Source organism: Salvelinus alpinus, chromosome 3, assembly GCF_045679555.1.
Source record: "Salvelinus alpinus chromosome 3, SLU_Salpinus.1, whole genome shotgun sequence".
NCBI classification, from domain to species: Eukaryota; Metazoa; Chordata; class Actinopteri; order Salmoniformes; family Salmonidae; genus Salvelinus; species Salvelinus alpinus.
This window is the reverse complement of record NC_092088.1, coordinates 20,247,149-20,267,498: the sequence shown is the minus strand read 5'-3', so window position 1 is coordinate 20,267,498 and position 20,350 is coordinate 20,247,149. Positions and strand designations below refer to the sequence as shown.

At 44.1% G+C, this 20,350-nt stretch overlaps 1 protein-coding gene across 4 annotated transcripts in view; it reads right to left on the bottom strand.

The window, feature by feature from the left end:
• Positions 1–17,467, bottom strand: part of LOC139570214 (SRC kinase signaling inhibitor 1-like) — a 47,214-nt gene extending 29,747 nt beyond the window's left edge. For 3 of the 4 annotated variants that reach the window (XM_071391887.1, XM_071391889.1, XM_071391888.1), the window contains exons 1-3: positions 17,362–17,467; positions 15,439–15,758; positions 6,136–6,162 (exon numbers count right to left, since the gene is read on the bottom strand). In XM_071391887.1, the coding sequence (XP_071247988.1) occupies positions 6,136–6,162; positions 15,439–15,735 (324 nt within the window). In that variant the 5' untranslated portion in view covers positions 15,736–15,758; positions 17,362–17,467. Of the gene's footprint in view, positions 1–6,135; positions 6,163–14,369; positions 14,721–15,438; positions 15,759–17,361 lie in introns of those variants that run through there. The other variant, XM_071391890.1, reaches the window with a different exon arrangement.
• Between the last annotated feature and the right edge of the window lie 2,883 nt (positions 17,468–20,350).

Genomic DNA, 20,350 nt, shown 5'->3' with positions numbered 1-20,350 from the left:
TGAGGATAATTGGACCCCGCAAAAAAATCTATAACTTCTTCTGAGCCTGTCACGCTGTTATAAGTCCGTTTGGTTGTCGTCAATTCTTATGACCTGTTATAACAGTGTTTTGTCATGATGTCAACAGCCTTGTGAAGGCATTCTTTTCTGCTGCAGAAGAACTCATGACCTCCTTTATGTCTTGGAAGGCCATTCCGTCTCATGGATTCTCTCTTGGTTTATGACAGTGCTTCTCTCACCTGACTCTTGCTAAGGCTGGGTAATCTTTACTGGAGATCTCATGGTCTTTTGCGTAAAACATCAGTCATGGTGCAGTGTTATCTGTGTCAACAAGAGGAACCATGCAGACAGTAGATACAGCTTCCATTCCAAAGAGAAAATACCAAAACTATCAAATGTATGACACTGGACAACCATATAAGCAATATAACTAGAAGTCAATCATTTGTACAATAACAGGCAACACGTTTAGTGATAAGTTTAGAAGCAGTGGGAAAGTGTCACTCATGTGCACAATCATTTCTTACCTCTGTGTCCCTTCTTGGGGGTCTCTGTATGACTACAGGTCTCAAACTGTTAACTGTCTCAAACTATTTCTTCACAATCCTACCTCTCTCTCTCTCTCTCTCTCTCTCTCTCTCTCTCTCTCTCTCTCTCTCTCTCGCTCTGATTGGCTGGCTTCCTCAAAGTGGATTCTCTCAGACCAATAAGTAGAATATGTGATGATTGATAAGGTAGCATTGTATAGCTGTGCCCCGAACCTGTCTCTACCCCCTGCACCCCTTCCTCACTTCCGTCTCCGCCCCCCTGTGGATCTCGGGCAATTTCATGGGCATTGCTACCCTGCAGTCCTGGCATACCTTTCCAGCGAGCTCTGTAATTGGGGGACCTTTGACCCCAAGGATGTGTGTATGAGCACAGGTTTAACCAGCATACTCTAATCATCTAATGTACAATAATAGTCAGTGTATCCCTTGTGGGAATACACAAGTGCTCCACTCGTGGACCATCCCCCTCAAGCTAGTTGTGTCCTTGTATCCAATCCTTGTGAGAGAGTTGTATACATGAAACCGATCCCACCTCATATAACCTTTGTCTAAGTACAATTATATAACGAAGCATTGGGAGAACTTTTCTAAGGATTTTAAGTTTGCTTCTCCAGTTTAAAAGAAAGTCCTTAATAAGTCCTCATTAAATTGTTATTAATTTATGCACCAAACATCCTCTCTCTGTCTTGGCGGATCATAGCGAAGCGTGTCGATAAGTGATTCTGGCCACGTGCCACAGCATACAGATGTAGGATCTTAATTTGAGCCAGTTTGCTACAGCAGGAAAATAATCCTGCAGCAACAGGAAATGTGAATTATTATGTGGATTATAATTCATGGACATTTTTGTAGAGATTTATATATTTTTTGTTTGGGCAAATCAAGTCTGAAATGTAAAAGTGGAAATTACACATTTTAGAAGCCTTTTATGCACCAAATATCCTCTCTCTGTCTTGGCAGATCATAGCGAAGCATGATCAGCCGCGGGCCGATTTTTTTCTTGAGCAGATGGTCGGGGGGCCGAAACATAATTACAAATAATTTGTAGACTGCAAATTGACCGCAAGAAGCACAAACAGATATGTTTGACTAAAACATAATCATACGATCGCATGTTTCTCTCTATTATGCATGGGAACACTTGGGAACAGATTTCTTAAATTAAAATCACTTGGAGCTGATTTCCTGGTGTTTTTACAGCCATTTATGTCCAACAATAAAAAAAATAAAAAATTCTAAAAACAAATTACATTTTTTGTTCAGAAAACATGGGGGACCAAATATAACCATATGCGGGCCATATCGACCCGCGGGCCGCCAGTTGGGGAGCCCTGCACTACACGTTTGCATTTCCTGCAGGTGGTCGCAAGGGGAAACATGGCCGTAGGCATCCTAAGCCTTTTAGGGCTGCAAAACACAGGCCATTCTCAGAGTCAGATCAGGGAATAGTGATTTTCCACCCAAAACCATATCAACACGCAGACAGCCAAGGACAACAATAGCAGCTGTTCAAATGCTTTAGCTACTGAGCCTGCTAGCTGGGACCCCAAGTGTCATGGCTAGTCCAGGAATTCCCTCTATTGTAAACAATGTTGTTGTTTGTGTGTGTGTGTGTGTGTGTGTGTGTGTGTGTGTGTGTGTGTGTGTGTGTGTGTGTGTGTGTGTGTGTGTGTGTGTGTGTGTGTGTGTGTGTGTGTGTGTGTGTGTGTGTGTGTGTGTGTGTGTGTGTGTGTGTGTGTGTGTGTGTGTGTGTGTGTGTGTGTGTGTGTGTGTGTGTGTGTGTGTGTGTGTGTGTTTGCATGAAAATGTATGTACTAACTCCTACTGTGAGCCACTCTGGATAAGAACGTCTGCTAAATGACCAAAATATATGACAGATATTCCCCACTTAGACATCGGGAGTTTCTGAAGCGCGACAATGTCTTGTCAAAATACTATATACTAACTATGCTGCTTCTACATTTCAGTCCTTTGGCAGTAACTCTTACCAGTGCATTCAACCAGGACACTGAACAACAGCATAGTGATTTTAGCTTTGTTTTTTGTAGAATATACTATTTATGGTGCCATTGTCCTCTACAGTATATCGACAGTCTCTGTTACATACAGGTAACTGCCAAAATAAAGGAAACACTTGAGTAGATGAGGGACACAAAGTATAATGAAAGCAGGTGGTGCCACATGTGTGTGGTTCCTGAGTTGATGAAGAAATGAAAACATCCCATCACGCTTAGGGTCATGCCCAGTTGACCAGTATTTTGGCTCCCATGGCTAGAAGAAGAGGTCTCAGTGACTTTGAAAGAGGGATCTCAATGGAGCATAGGGGATTTAACTAGATCTCAACCCAATTTAACACTTTTGGGAGATTCTGGAGCGGTGCGTGAGACATTGTTTTCAAAACACCAAATTATGAATTTCTCATGGAAGAAGATTGTCACATCCCTCCAGACACTTGTATCATTGCCAAGGCACATTGAATGTGTTCCTGGCGACTCTGGCGGCTCGTGGTGCCCCAATGCCCTATTGACACTTTATGTTGGTGCTTCCTTTATTTTAGCAGTTACCTGGATGCCGCCTCTGTTCACCTCCTATCATGTGCAATAATCAATCAAGCACTCAACCTACCAATGAATCATCCAACCAATCAATCAAAGAACATTCAAGCTGCACTTTTTTGCTACGCCACTTACAGAACACCTAACAATAGCCCCTGCATGAAATCCATTTTCTGTTGTGAGTAGCTCTGAATAAAAGGAGTCAAGCCCAAGGAATCCATGCACTGTAGGAGACATGATGATTTCACCTGGATCGGATGAATGAGTCATTGTCCATGTGAATACGGCTAGCGCCTTTACATGGCTCTAAATCTGCTTTCCAAATGGCACCCTATTCCCTTCGTAGTACACTACTTTTGACCGGGGCCCATCGGACTCTGGTTACAAGTAGTGCACTATGTAAGGAATAGGGTGCCATTTGGAACACATATTAACTATAGTATAGACTTTCTGGCCTGATTCAACAGTAAGGCGGGGAAGAGGAGACAATGGACTCTGATTACTTTCCCACTCCAGATAGACAGACAGACCGAGGCCTATGAGGGACAGACAATGGTATTAATGTTTGTATTAGTGGTGCTGGGATCCGCAAAAGGGAGGGAATTATACAGCAGAGGTTCTCGGTTCCTCTGCTGTTGCCTAGCAGTCTTTGCAGTCAGAAAGAGAGAAGAGATAGCACTGCAAGCATATTAATCCATGGTATGGCCTCCCCACGGAGAGTAGTTTAAACAGACAGACAATCCCTCCGTTTTGTTGGAGGATCTGAGAGAATGTGAGAAGGAGGCGAGTCTTCAAAATGATTTTGTGATTTTGCTGGCGCGGATGTGTGTGTGTGTGTTTCTGTATGTGCATAGCTTGTGACTGTGTGCATGCATTTACATTTACGTCAACGGCCTTTCCGTGTAAATGTAGACGTGTTTGTATGCTAATCTACAGTGTGCACGTGTGCATGCACGTGCACTTGTAAAGTGCTCGCAAGCCAATGGAACATCAAAAGAAACTAGCGAGGGGCCGTTACAGACACACACATTGACACAAACACACGCACGCACAGCGAGCGAGCGAGCTAAGAGCACTGCTGAAGGGATTTCTCTTGCATCAGAATAGTGAGAACAGCAGCCTCCCTGAGAGGAAGGGAGGGCGAGTGATAAGCAATCCCGTTAGAACTGGGAGCCAACAGCGAACGGGGGATTCAATAAAGCTAGTGTGTGTGACATTGAACGAGATAAGAGGGAAATGGACTGCTGGCATATGAGGAAACCACCAGTTATGTAATTAGTAGGGAGGTATTATATGACATACAAATCAGGAATGCAGGGATTGGAAATCCAAATAGGAAATGTACATTTGTGACTAAGTTATGAAATATTCTGTATATTTACCGTGGAAATGTAGCAGAGAGACTACTACACTAATGGAATGCTTCTGTGTGTAGAATGCTTCTGTCTAGATGCTACAAAGATACCAAACACTGCCATTCTACACTGTAGACTTTTGTTGGCCATCTATTCATTCTGAAAGCATCAACTCTTCCATAGATGCAAATTTAGAAACTTGGGCTTCAAACACCCTTCCATCCTTTGTTCCTTCCTCTGTTCTCCTCTCCTGCCTTGTTCTTTGGTCAGCAACACACAACAGTCAGATCTCTGTCATAGGGAATTTTTAATATGAAGAGTTGAATTCCAAAACGCTTTATATCCATTTTAATTTCGGGGGGGTAAATTAGCTTATATTGTTTAAAGAAATTATGAAAGAGATTGGTGTGTTTCAGATATATAAGTAGCACTGCTAGGTTTTACACAGTCAAATGTGAAGAAATGTACAAATTCTACATTTGTGACATCAATGTTTAGAAAACAAAATTCCATAGAGTAATATGAGATCTGTATGTGAACATTTAGCAGATTGCCTTATCCAGAGTGACTTACAGTTAGTGCATTCATCTTAAGATAGCTAGGTGATACAAACACATATCACAGACAAATATAAAGGATACAAACATTCCATTCCAGCTAAACAATGCATATATAGCGTTTTGCAAAAAATAAAAAAAATTAAGAAATCAACTGAATCAGTAGCCCTTCCATTCTACATTCTCTGTGTCAACTTTACATAGTGGCATTACAGAATATGTGGGAACCAATATGTAGCGCCCACATGGGGGATGCACAGCAGCCATATTGAGCCAGAATGCTTATTTTGTCCACTAAGAGTACCTAAACCTTGCAGACAGAACTGTTCTACAGTCATGTTGGTTCATGTACACGGAATGTAAACCACAACTGTTGCGAATCAGGCAAATTATTTACATGTTACATATATTTTAAGTCTCTTTGGCCCAAATCCTAACCTGAGATCCAGGCAAAGTACGTTTTCGCACAAATCTCCCATTGACATCAAGGCATAACTGTCACGCCCTGACCTTAGAGAGCTTTTTATGTCTCTATTTTGGGTTTGGTCAGGGTGTGATTTGGGTGGGCATTCTATGTTCTATTTTCTATGTTTTTGTATTTCTTTGTTTTGGCCGGGTATGGTTCTCAATCAGGGACAGGTGTCTATTGTTGTCTCTGATTGGGAACCATACTTAGGTAGCCCTTTTCCCTCCTTTCTGTGTGGGAAGTCATCTTTGTTAGTGGCACTTAGCCTTGTAAGCTTCACGGTTGTTTTCTTCGTTTGTTGTTTTGTTGGCGACATTTTCGCAAATAAAAGGAATATGTACGCTCACCACGCTGCACCTTGGTCCACTTCTTTCAACGGCCGTGACAATAACTTAGGTGATGTCCAATTTCAGCACACAGATCTCAAATTGGGATTTGGCCCCACTATGAGGGACTCAAAATACAGCAGCAGATGCATTCCTACACCAGTAACAAGTCTCAGAGGTGTGTGCCAACACAGCAACACTCACAATGAGGAGTAGAGAAGCACACAGATGCACACACAGACACGATGAATGTTTATCCCATTATAGACAAATCCACAGAGACAGAGACACATATTCACACTAAAACACAAACAGTCTTAGCACTGACCTTGAAACTCCAGTAGTTGGGCTGTTGCTAGGGGGAGAAAGAGAGAGGGAAGAGGGAGAGAGAGAGAGAAAAGGATAGGGAGTTAGATATGTTCCCATCCCTTAAGCCGGACAACTGTCTTCTCTCCCTGACAACCGCTGCTAGTCAGAGAGAGAGATGGATGGAGAGACATGTGGGGAACGGAGAAAAGGGGATGTGAGTGAGAAAGATCCATCTATCCGCTTCCAGTCAGACGTTTGTAAGAAAATGCAGACGTAACGAATACAGTTGGGAAGATTTGAATGTATACTTTATCTGAGGAGAGAGATGGAGAGACAGAGAGAGAGGAGTTGAAGACTTTCTCAAGACAAAAAAAGGAGGGGTATGATACCATCATATTTCTCTCTCCGTCAGATCCAATCGGAAAGTGAGGGGCTAATTATTGTGATGATAGACCAGATTAACTTCCGATGTCCTTCAGTGCCATCATAATAGCCTTTTAATTGCTTGTAATTGCTTCCCAACAATGAATCAAATGTTTACAGACGCTACATCCATAGTAATGACAAACACACACCAGCTAGCTAGCAATCCAACTGAACACCTACTGTTCACACAATTAGCTGGCTCAAATTCAGGAGTGGATTAAAGCAATACACCGACACTGGATTAAAGAAGCTTGGCTTTTTAAGGGAATTTGGGCAGCCTCCAACGGAGAGGACAAAGTTCATTAAACCTATTAGGTTGTGTTAGGCTATTGTGACTGTGTGTAGTGTCCTTGAGTCACAGTGACAATGATGGGCTATAACCAAGACACTGTGACAAGATTATGTAGGACTTGTGCCAGGGGTGTCAAGTGCACAGTTCAATTTTGTTTCCATCTAAATTAGGGATGATACCTGACTATCTTATCACTCATCTAAACATTTACATATGAGTGATTGAACAGACGCTATTATCCAGAGCGACCTACAGGAGAAATTAGGGTAAAGTGCCTTGCTCAAGGGCACATTGACAGATTATTCACAAAGTCGGCTCAGGGATTTTCGAACCAGTGACCTTTTGGTTACTGGCCCAATGCTCTTAACCCCTAGGCTATTTGACGCCTAAACAGCTTGGTCGATCTTGAATTGTGGTGGCATTTGGGCATGGTATTTTGGAGAAAATTAACAAAATGTTCTATATTTTTGGGTACGTCTTCCCATTCTAAATGAACTAATATTGCAGTCTTGAAATCATTTTTAACATTATTATGACATTGTGCCACCAGTAGGAGCAGTAACAACAATGACAAAAAGACCAATGACAAATTGAAGGTATTATTGTTGAAAGAACATTTTATTTTAATAGCCTTCTTTGTTTTTATTGATCGATACAATGTATTAAAAGCTTTGTTTACTTTCTAGTTTTCAAAATCATAGGTAGATATCCCTAAATCCCCAAAACATCATCGCTACTGGGATAGCCCAATTTGCTTGCCCTAAGTACTTTAAACAATGCATAAACATAAAACGGGGTTTGCCAACTGGCAACTCGCGAATTTGGTCCGCGGGTGGTTTTATTTGCCCCCCCCCCCCCCAACAAAAAAATATATACAGTGCCTTCGGAAAGTATTCAGACCCCTTGACTTTTTCCACATTCCGTTAAGTTTCAGCCTTATTCTAAAATTGATGCAATAAAATAATTTTCTCGTCAATCTACAAACAATACTCCATAATGACGAAGTGAAAAGAGGTTTTTAGACATTTTTGCAAATGTATTAAAAATGTCAAACAGAAATACCTTATTTACATAAGTATTCAAAACCTTTGCTATGAGACTCGAAATTGAGCTCAGGTGCAACCTGTTTCCATTGATCATCCTTGAGATGTTTCTACCACTTTATTGGAGTCCATCTGTGGTAAATTCAATTGATTGGACATAATTTGCAAAGGCACACACCTGTCTATATAAGGTCTCACAGTTGACAGTGCATGTCAGAGCAAAAAACCAAGCCATGAGGTCGAAGGAATTGTCCATAGAGCTCCGAGACAGGATTGTGTCGTGGTACAGATCTGGGAAGGGGTACCAAAACAGGGACTGGGAGACTAGTCAGGATCGAGGGAAAGATGAACGAAGCAAAGTACAGAGAAATCCTTGATGAAAACCTGCTCCAGAGCACTCAGGACCTCAGACTGGCGTGAAGATTCACCTTCCAATAGGACAACGACCCTAAGCACACAGCCAAGACAACGCAGGAGTGGCTTTAGGACAAGTCTCTGAATGTCCTTGAGTGGCCCAGCCAGAGCCCAGACTTGAACCCGATCAAACATGTCTGGAGAGAATGTGTAGCAATGCTCCCCATCCAACCTGACAGAGCTTGAGAGGATCTGGAGAGAAGAATGGGAGAAACTCCCCAAATACAAGTGTGCCAAGCTTTTAGCGTCATACCCAAGAAGACTCGAGGCTGTAATCACTGCCAACGGTGTTTCAACTAAATACTGAGTGAAGGGTCTGAATACCTATGTAAATGTGATATTTCCATTTTTCTTTTTTTTAAACACTTACAAAAATGTCTAAAAACCTGCTTTTGCTTTGTCATTATGCAGTATTGTATGCAGATTTATAAGGATATAAAACAATTGAATACATTTTAGAATACGGCTGTAATGTGAAAGAAGTAAAGGGGCCTGAATACTTTGGATATATTATCATTTTTTAAGTTTCACTGTTGGACATAAAAGACAATGAAAACACCAGGAAATCAGCTCCAAATGATTTTGGAAATCTGTTCCCAAGTATTCCCACGCATAATAGAGAGGCATATGATTGTATACAAATGTAAGCAAGGTGTGAAATGATTACGTTTTAGTCAAAAATTATAACTGTTTGGGCTTCTTGCAGTCAATTTTCAGTCTACAAATTATTAGTAATTGTGTTCCGACCATCCGGTTAAGGAAAGAAATCTAGTCTAGTTGATGATCCCTGCCATAAAGTGTTGCAGTATGAAGGACTTACATTATGTTTTGTGATTGATAACCATTTCAGTATAAACAAAAGATTAATATCTATTTTCATTTTGAAGTGTTTTTCATGGTTTGCCATGGCACGGGACGCAAATGCAAGAATGACCCAGCTACATTCAGATATAGTATTCTATTCCATTAGCTCAGAGCTAGACCTTTAACCTCCCTCACTCTTAATTCCTACCCTCTTTTGAGACAGAAGGTTCAGTCCTACCCTCTGTTAAGAAAGAACCTTCCATTCCTACCCTGGTTGTGAAAGGAAATATTCAATGAGTTCCAACCCTCTGTTGAGAGAGTATGTGGAGGAGAGAAGCTGGATGAAGAAAGACAGCAGAGGCAGGAGAAGAAGAGAACAGAGGCCTGTGGGCTCCTGTGACCCAGATACAGAGAGCTTTGTGCGTCCTGCAGGCTGCTGTCCGAGTCAGCGCTAGTGATCATGTGTCTGCCTGCATGGCCATATTACCACCAATCAGACCCCATGCAATATCACCACCAATCAGACCCAATGACATATTACCACCAATCAGACACCATGACATATCACCACCAGTCAGACCCCATGACATATTACCACCAATCAGACCCCATGACATATTACCTCCAATCAGACCCCATTTTACTGGCCAGGCCTCTACACAGTCACAAGACTGTTATTGCTCACTATAACTAGGACTTGACTACTGATACTATGGTTGGTTGGTTGGCCCTGTCCGGGGGTATAGTTGGATGGGGCCACAGTGTCTCCCGACCCCTCCTGTCTCAGTGTCCAGTATTATGCTGCAATAGTTTATGTGTCGGGGGGCTAGGGTCAGTCTGTTATATATGGAGTATTTCTCCTGTCTTATCCGGTGTCCTGTGTGAATTAAAGTATGCTCCCTCTAATTCTCCCCCCCCCCCTCTCTCTCTCTCTCTCTCTCTCTCTCTCTTACTCTTCTCTCGGAGGACCTGAGCACTAGGACCATGCCTCAGGACTACCTGGCCTGATGACTCCTTGCTGTCCCCAGTCCACCTGGTCGTGCTGCTGCTCCAGTTTCAACTGTTCTGCCTGCGGCTATGGAACCCTGACCTGTTCACCGTGCTACCTTGTCCCAGACCTGCTGTTTTTGACTCTCTCTCTTCACCACACCTGCTGTCTCTAACTCTGAATGATCGATGATGAAAAGCCAACTGACATTTACTCCTGATGTGCTGACCTGTTGCACCCTCTACAACCACTGTGATTATTATTAGTTGACCCTGCTGGTCATCTATGAACGTTTGAACACCTTGGCCATGTACTGTTATAATCTCCACCCGGCACAGCCAGAAGAGGACTGGCCACCCCTCAGATCCTGGTTCCTCTCTAGGTTTTTTCCTAGGTTCCTGCCTTTCTAGGGAGTTTTTCCTAGCCATTTATTGCTGTTAGCCTATACCTACAGTGTGTAAAGTGTCTATGAACGCCATATGGGTATAATCAAATGTGCTAACTTTAACTTTAAATTGAAATATGAAGTTGAGAATGGTTGCACATATTATTTGTATTAAATGTCATGTATGTCTTCTACGGTCTATATCGACCCTAATAGAATCTTGAAGCAGATATACACTATCTTGCACACCCATAATCCTATGATGAATACCAAATCAACCCCTACCCCCTCAAGGTTGAGGCTTGCTTAAATATATTCAGTTATTTAAGATACAAAGAAGTGCCTAGGAGAAGTTGCTAGGGTCGGATTTGGAATTCAGCAAACGTGCCTATGTCAACTCAACATATTAGTATTTGGTATTTATTGGTATTTATTCGAATCCCTAAAAAAGGATCAGCTACTCTTCCAGGGGTCCACATGAAATATGACATAGTACATAGTACAGAACATTAAAAGTCAAGCACTGAAATACATACACTTTTAAAATGTCACACATAGTCTACATATCAGTACATACTGTACACACAATATCTAGATCTAATACCGTACCAGTCAAAACTTTGGACACACCTACTCATTCAAGGGTTTTTCTTTGTTTTTACTATTTTCTACATTGTAGAATAATAGTGAAGACATCAAAACTATGAAATAACACAATAACACAAAAAAGTGTTAAACAAAAAGTGTCAAAGTAGACACCCTTTAACTTGACAGCTTTGCACACTCTTGGCAATCTCTCAACCAGCTTCATGAGGTAGTCATCTGGAATGCATTGAGACTGTGCCTTGATGAAAGTTCATTTGTGCAATTTCTGTCCTTCTTAATGCCAATCAGTTGTGTAGTGACATGGTAGGGGTGGTATACAGAAGATAGCCCTATTTGGTAGAAGACCAAGTCTATATTATGTCAAGAACAACTCAAAAAAGCAAAGAGAAACGACAGTCTATCATTACTTTAAGACATGAAGGTCAGTCAATACGCACATTTCAAGACCTTTGAAAGTTTCTTCAAGTCCAGTCGCAAAAACCATCAAGCGCTATGATGAAACTGGCTCTCATGAGGACCGCCACAGGAAAGGAAGACCCAGAGTTATCTCTGCTGCAGAGGATACGTTCATTAGAGTTACCATCCTCAGAAATTGCAGCCCAAATAAATGGTTCACAGAGTTCAAGTAACAGACACATCTCAACATCAACTGTTCAGAGGAGACTGTGTGAATCAGGCCTTCATGGTCAAATTGCTGCAAAGAAACCACTACTAAAGGACACCAATAATAAGAAGAGACTTGCTTGGGCCAGAAACACAAGCAATGGACATTAGACTGGTGGAAATCTGTCCTTTGGTCTGATGAGTCCAAATTTGAGATTTTTGGTTCCAACCGCCGTGTCTTTGTGAGATGCAGAGTAGGTGAACGGAGGATCTCTGCATATGTGGTTCCCACCGTGAAGCATGGAGGAGGAGGTGTGATGGTGTGGGGGTGCTTTGCTGGTGACACTGTCAGTGATTTATTTAGAATTCAAGGAACACTTAAACAGCATGGTTACCACAGCATTCTGCAGCAATACGCCATCCCACCTGGTTTGCGCTTAGTGGGACTATCATTTGTTTTTCAACAGGACAATGACCCAACACATCTCCAGGCTGTGTAAGGGCTATTTGACCAAGAAGGAGAGTGATGGAGTGTTGCATCAGATGACCTGGCCTCCACAATCACCCAACGTCAACCCAATTGAGATGGTTTGGGATGAGTTGCACCGCAGAGAGAAGGAAAAGCAGCCAACAAGTGCTCATCATATGTGGGAACTCCTTCAAGACTGTTGGAAAAGCATTCCAGGTGAAGCTGGCTGAGAGAATGCCAAGAGTGTGCAAAGCTGTCATCAAGGCAAAGGGTGGCTACTTTGAAGAATCTAAAATATATGTAACGATGTGCGCTGAGAGTCGGGAAGCAAGTTCAGGGAGCAGAGTGTTTTCATAAATAAACGGAACATAATACAAAACAAGAAACTCAAACAGCACACAGACAAGAAACAGAAACAATGACTCCTAGGGAAGCAACCAAAGGGAGTGACATATATAAGGAAGGTAATCAGGGAAGTGATGAAGTCCAGGTGAGTCTGACGACTCGCAGGTGCACGTAACGAAGGTGACAGGTGTGCGCCATATTGAGCAGCCTGGTGACTTAGAGGCCGGAGAGGGAGCACACGTGACAATATAAAATATATTTTGTTTAACAGTTTTTTGGTTCCTTCATGATTCCATATGTGTTATTTCATAGTTGTGATGTCTTCACTATTATTCTACAATGTAGAAAATAGTAAAAATAAAGAAAAACCCTTGAACCGCTGTAGGTGTGTCCAAACTTTTGACTGGTACTGTACATAGCGCAGTTGAAATGACAATACAAGATATATAAAATGGCTGTGTCTCTTCACAGTTCCCGTTGTGCAGTAAGGTGATCTTTTATCTGTTTTTTAAAACTGGTTTTATTCCTAGCCTGAGTTACCTGGGGTGGTGTTTAATACAGTGTGTTTCCCAGCCTCTGTTCTGTTCTGGACCTGGGGACTGTGAAGAGACCTCTGGTTGCATGTCTTGTGTTGTACCAATGAGTGTCCGAAACTGTGTGCCAACTACTTAAATATAAAGGTCGGTACCTTCAACACATCAACACCTCGCACAAAGAGCAATAGTGATGCAGTCAATCTCTCCTCAACTTTGTACTCGCATAACTCCACCCACTAACATACCAGTAGACTTATGCATATGCATATGCATTAAACACATTTTCCCACGTCCCCCCCGCTCTCTATTCATGTATTCATCCACCTTTCCCTCTTCATTCCGCTTACTTCAGTTTCCCCTGCCCACCTCTCCTCCAATGTGCACTAACAAGAGGGCGTTTCAGAACATAAAATCTGCCCCACACTAAATAAACCGTCCCCCTATGCACCATGAAGGAATTCAATGCCCTGCCATATATCTCAATTACACAAGCTGAAAATCCCACGGTGGACCTATGTGTACAGAGAGAGAGAGAGAGAGAAAGAGAGAGAGAGAGAGAGAGAGAGAGAGAGAGAGAGAGAGAGAGAGAGAGAGAGAGAGAGAGAGAGAGAGAGAGAGAGAGAGAGAGAGAGAGAGAGAGAGAGAGAGAGAGAGAGAGAGAGAGAGAGAGAGAGAGAGAGAGAGAGATATGAGTGGAGCAACGGATGCCTGACCTGCATGCCAAGTAGTCATCCCTGTACCCACCCACCCTCTCTCTCTCTCTCTCTCTCTCTCTCTCTCTCTCTCTCTCTCTCTCTCTCTCTCTCTCTCTCTCTCTCTCTCTCTCTCTCTCTCTCTCTCTCTCTCTCTCTCTCTCACACACACACACACACTCACTCACTCACTCACTCACCAGCCCCCTCCTGTTCTTTCAGACACTGCGGCACCACAACCACACCTGGCCAACACCTGCACACTGGTAAAACCTGGCATGAGCCAGCCCAGACACACAGATCATACACACATACACTCACACACCCCTCCTCTTATGCCTGCAGAAAGGAGGGAGTAGAGGAGAGGCATACCCATTGCATCTTGTCTTACCTGCACTGGTCTCAGCTACACACTCACACACACTCACACAAACGAGCACACACTGGCTGGTCATAGTCACATGCACACACGCAGTCAGGTACAGAAACAGCTCTCTTCCATACATGCATACATCACTCTCTTTCTCGCTCTCCCTTTCTCCTCTCTCTCTGCCCCACATGCAGCGGCAGAGACACATCTATTCTAACACCAGAACACACAGGATTCTGCACGTCTCCATTGATGAATGAATGAAAGGGAGAACTGGTACCGTTGCTGCTACTCAACGAGCCTGCTGCTGCCGCTGGCTGACTGGTGGTGGTGTGCTGGTTCACATGATGCTCCACATGCCTCCCTCCCCTTCCTCCTCCCCCCTCTCCATTTTCTGACTGCGGCGGCTCTGTCCTCTTGCTCTCCCGCGAGCCCAGAGGAATCACAAAATCCCAGGCGGTGTTGGTCTGGATATCTGAAGTAGAACCAGTGGAACTTCCTTTCTCTCTCTCTCTCTCTCTCTCTGTCCCTAAACCGTTACAGCCCAATCGCAGTTTCAGTCATTCTCTCACTCCTCATCTCTCCCTCTTTGTTTCTCTCTCTCGCTGCTGCTACTGCTGCCATCCGCCCTCTCCACTCTCTCTCTTTGCCTAGGCATTGCCAGCCATATGATATCATTGACTGCCTTATATGGGAATGGGGGGGGGGGGGCGCAGGGGTTGCCGTGGCAACCGTGGACTCCACCTGTTTCTCCCTCTATCTGCCCCTCCGTCTCTCCCTCTTTTTCTCTCTCTCGCACACTTGTGTGCAGAAATAGATGGCTGCGCCAGGGTAAATACACTGAGCAAATAAAAGCAAAAGGGAGGAAACAGAGGAGGGGATGGAGTGATACTTGGCCGATGGAGGAGAGAGTGTGGAGAGACGGGAGTCTATGATGAATGGTGGTATTCACAGGCAGGTGATTGGGGTAGAGGGACGGAGGGATCAGGATAGAGGGATGAGGGTAGGGGAGAATAAACAGTCTACACAGCAAAGTCATGGTGCTTTGCATCTCTAACAGCTTTGGCATGCAGGCATTGACTGCAAAGCACGTGGGGGATGAGAGGGAAAAGAGAGAGATAGAGAGGGGGATTTGATGGGTGGAAGAGGCCAACCTTTCATGTATGGATCAATGTGTCTATTTCCTTCCTATCTCAAATCTCTGTTTCCATCTTCCTCTAACACCTTCTGATTATTATCAGCCAACGATGTCATAATAAACTGATTCATTGACATGTAGCCTGGATACTCCTGTGGTTCTCAACTGTTTTTCTACCAGGGATGGGTACTTGAGGGTATTAAGATGTTACCTGCTGTTGGCGTCCAAAGTTAGGTGATCTCTGGCCCTGAGACATACAGGGGCTGGCCGGGTACTTCTGATTTTTCTGGAGGTCCATAAAGGCTTCGTGCTGGCGCTTTATGTCAGCCTTGTGAAGGTTCGTAAGGGCCTCCAGACTCTTGGCAGCGATGGCGTTGTGGCGTTGGCGGCTCCCAGAGGTTGGCGCCAGCCCGCCGTTGTTGTTGTTGTTGTGAGGGAAACGGCGCGTGCCGCCGTGGCCCAGGGTGTGGTACTCACACGGGAACTCTGCATCCCCAGTAGAGATCATGTGACCCTTTCTTCTCTCCCGACCTGGAGGGGTCAAAGATGAGGGAACGTGGGGTCAGGGGTCAAGCAGAGAGAGGAAGGGAAAGATAAGAAAATGTGCTGTGATGGTTATACAGGGGAATTAATAAAAAATGTTATACAGGGGAATTAATAAAAAATGTTATACAGGGGAATTAATAAAAAATGTTATACAGGGGAATTAATAAAAAAAATTATACAGGGGAATTAATAAAAAATGTTATATCTCAGACTTAATATTAGATTTCCCTAAAGTTAAATGGCATCCTGACAATATTGGTGTATGTTACAGTATGTGTTCATGGGAGGAGATGGTGAAACAGGAATATCTTAATACTATGACCTGAGTACATGATCCTGCTCTATATAATGACATTCCAGAGTCAAGTAAATCTCACTCTCCTTAAGGTATGCGCGCGCACACACACACACACACACACACACAAGCCATCCCTCCACACACACACACACACACACACACACACACACACACACACACACACACACACACACACACACACACACACACACACACACACACACACACACACACACACACACACACACACACACACACACACACACACACACACACACACACACACACACACTTAACCCCATCCCTCCACACACACACCCATCAATTTATATCCATGGCCTCAAACAGCTGCAGCATTTGCTAAATCCCACAACAGTCAAGGCGACACTACTGTCACAGGGTGAAGTCCCAAATCTTGGAGATGACAGCACTCATGAATGTCAGGACCATTCTGTGTCAGAAGCCATGATTGGATGTGAGCTGTTCCTCCTTTAGGGAGTATGTCATAGCACAAGCTTGTGGCCATGGAGATAACTTGAATAAATTGACCAAGGACTGACACTAAGGAGCTAAATGAGCTCCCTAGGAAAAACCCAGCGAATGCCCCTTTTCAGAAAGTCAATAGTGACTAGATCTGCTGGCTAGGCATTACCAGACTGGCAGATCATGAGAGAGAGAAAGAGAGAGAGAGAGAGAGAGAGAGAGAGAGAGAGAGAGAGAGAGAGAGAGAGAGAGAGAGAGAGAGAGAGAGAGAGAGACCGAGAGAGAGACAGAGACAGAGAGAGAGACAGAGAGAGAGAGAGAGAGAGAGAGAGAGAGAGAGAGAGAGAGAGAGAGAGAGAGAGAGAGAGAGAGAGAGAGAGAGAGAGAGAGAGAGAGAGAGAGAGAGAGAGAGAGAGAGAGAGAGAGAGAGAGAGAGAGAGAGGGAAAGGAGCCTGTGTATCACGTTTCAGGGAAGACCCAGATGCAGACAGTGTCGAAGTAACAAAAGTTTATTACTAGAACAGGGGGCCGGCAAAACGACAGGTCAAGGGCAGGCAGAGGTCAATAATCCAGGGTGGTGTGACAAGGTACAGAACGGCAGGCAGGCTCAGGGTCAGGGCAGGCAGAATGGTCAAAACCGGGAAAACTAGAAAACAGGAACTTTAGAAAAGACAGGCGCAAGCGGGAAAATGCTGGTAGGCTTGACGAACAAAACGAACTGGCAACAGACGAACAGAGAACACAAGTGTGACAGAACCCCCCCCCCCCCCCTAGGGGCGCCACCTGGCGTCCTACCTGGGCGCATACCTGGTTGACCTGGGTGCCGGCGTTGGAACTCAGCGATGAGGCCTAGGTCCAGGAAGTCCCTAGCGGGAACCCAGCACCTCTCCTCCGGGCCATAACCCTCCCAGTCAACCAGGTATTGGAATCCCCTGCCCGAGGTCGAACCTTCAGGAGACGCCTCACCGTGTATGACGGTTGTCCGTCGATGAGACGGGGGAGAGAGGTGGGCCTGGAAACAGGAGACAAAGGGCTGTGAGACATGGGTTTGATTCTAGACACATGAAAAAGGGGATGTATACGGAGGGTACAGGGCGACAGAAGACGAACATCAGAGGGGCTAATGATTTTAAAGATGGGGAAAGGGCTGATAAACCGGGGGGACCGGTCAGGATGAATCTAAGATGGGAGCAGTGGTGAAATGGTGTTTGAGGTCCCGGAACGCCCGGTCAGCAGCTGGGGACCATGTGAACGGAACCTTGGGAGAGGTGAGTGCAGACAGGGGGGAAGCCAGGGTGCTGTAACTCCGGATAAAGCGGCGATAAAAGTTGGCGAAAGGGTGAGGTCAAAAGAGACAAGGAGGGGAAAGAGAGAGTTGGAAAGAAATGAATCGAAGGCAAACGTCGGGAGGTTGAAGTCGCCAAGTACAGTCCAACAGCAAACTAATAAATAAAGGAGAGAATGGTCAGCATCATATACGATAGTGAACCATAACCGTGCAAGCATCAATGCATTATTTAATAATGTAATGCTTACATTACGCCTAATGCAACATCAGCCGTTGACCATTCACTGTTGCACTCCTTTCTGTTTCCGTAAGTAGGTCTTACAGAAGTTAAACAGCTGACGGTATTGAATCCATACAGTAAATCACGTCTTATGGCTGCACTGATAGAGGGATCCATATTGATTTTCTGCAGTTTAGGTCCATTACTTGTGGATGGGCAGCTCTATGTGTGATTATCTCGAGGTTAGAAAGCCACAGCAACACAGTTGTTAAAGCTCTCCGACACAGATATTCTCCGGGTAATACAGTCACTGTTACTGCATTGCCTGGGCTGAATTAGTGTCCTGCACCCAGTTTAAAGGGATAGTTCACTTAAAAACGCTATTTTAGTATTTTCTTCATTAATCCACAAAACCACAAAAATCGTGCATGTCAGAGGTCAAATTTTACAGATTGAGCTCTTTCAGTACAGAGCAAAAACGGTGATAATGCGTTTCACAGGGTTTGATATCACTTGGTTTCAGAGTAGGGGAGGGATGCAGGGATTCCATGATGCAGCCATGACAGCAGAGATCTGTTAGAGGAGACAGGGAAAATCTATTCGGGGGCTGAAGGTTTTATAATGGAACATTTGTGAAGCCAAAGGCGTGTTTACACATCGATTGGACAATATAGTACGTTATATTCTAAAGTGATGACGTCATGTAAATAGATGACGTATCACTTGAATTTTATATTCAATGATATCACTATAACAATGACATTTTCAATGAAACCAGTTGAATCCATCTATACACAAGGAACCCTGTATCTCCCAATGCTTTTCTACCCTGGGAGTATAACTCACAGCAGTAGGATTCTTAATGACCTGTCACCTCTAACACAGGTCCCATCATTAGAAACGTTATGGGAGAGTTAATTACACTATTAATGCTGGTGACAAACATCCTTTAAATTTGTCCTTTTTACACTGCAGTCTTTTATGTCAACTTTGTCACTGTAGGAAGAGGCCATTTCTCACCCTCATCCCTCCCTCCCTCCCTCCCTCCCTCCCTCCCTCCCTCCCTCCCTCCCTCCCTCCCTCCTGCCCTCCTGCCCTCCCGCCCTCCCTTACTGAACCATGGACAAACTAGCCTGGTCCCAGATCTGTCTGCGCTGTCTTGTCAACTCCTACAGTATGATCACTGTCATCCCAGACGTTTGCAAGACAGCACAAACAGATCTTGGACCGGGCTAAGGAAACACTGCTTCCTTACACCCAACAGTTAGCTCTTCTCATCCGGTTTGTGAAGAGCTTGGCTACTGGCCGATGGAAGAGCATGAGAGACAGCTCTGTTAAGCACCGGAACACAAAGTGACTTGAACTCTACTCTCTCCATTGGTTAATTCTAGTCAATGGGAATGAAGGGTTTGACATGCTAACCATTAGATGATAAATGTTTTGGGTGCTGGGATATTGCACAGGATATTGAAACAAATCTGTCATTAATTGCAGACAGTCGTGTTTGTGTGCATGTATTATTCAGCATAATGAAGATGACAAAATATTGAAATATATTGGTGCTTTAACATAAATATATTATTTGAGTGTGTCCCTGTGCTCCAAGCAGGGGGGAATTGGTTCTGCCAGAGATAAACATCTCACCATGAAAACCCAATGTCCTCCACACACACATACACGCGCACACGTCAAACGCATGCACACACAGATATATGCCCGCACACACACACACAAACATACACATACACAAACACACACTACTGATTCTCATTACTGTGCTCTCTCCTCCTCTCTATTCCTTCTCTCCACACAATCTCTTACCACCCAGCTCCCTACCATTCCCCTCTATTGTCTTCTCTCACACGCTAAGCCACCATCCACTCACTATACTATTAACACACATCTCAATACAACCTTTCCATATGAATTGAATTCCCTTATCATACATCTTCCAATGGCTTCTGGCCCAAACGGTACATTCATAGCGTATACCGCTTTCTTGACTAAATACCCCACCCATATCTCACAGTACAGTACCACAGTTTACCACGGTCCATCAGCTGACAGCCAGCCTGTCACAGAGCTAAGCACATGACACCCTGGAATTAAAGTCAAGAACAGCTTGTCCCCTCCACCAGTGACGTCCCAATGGGAGGGCCTGAGGCATTAGTTGTGACAGTATTTGCATGTCAAAGGAAAGTGTACATCGTAACGCAGAACACACAGTTAACAGTCGAGATAGAGATGAAATGTTGAAATGGGAATTACGTAATCATGCCCTTAATAAT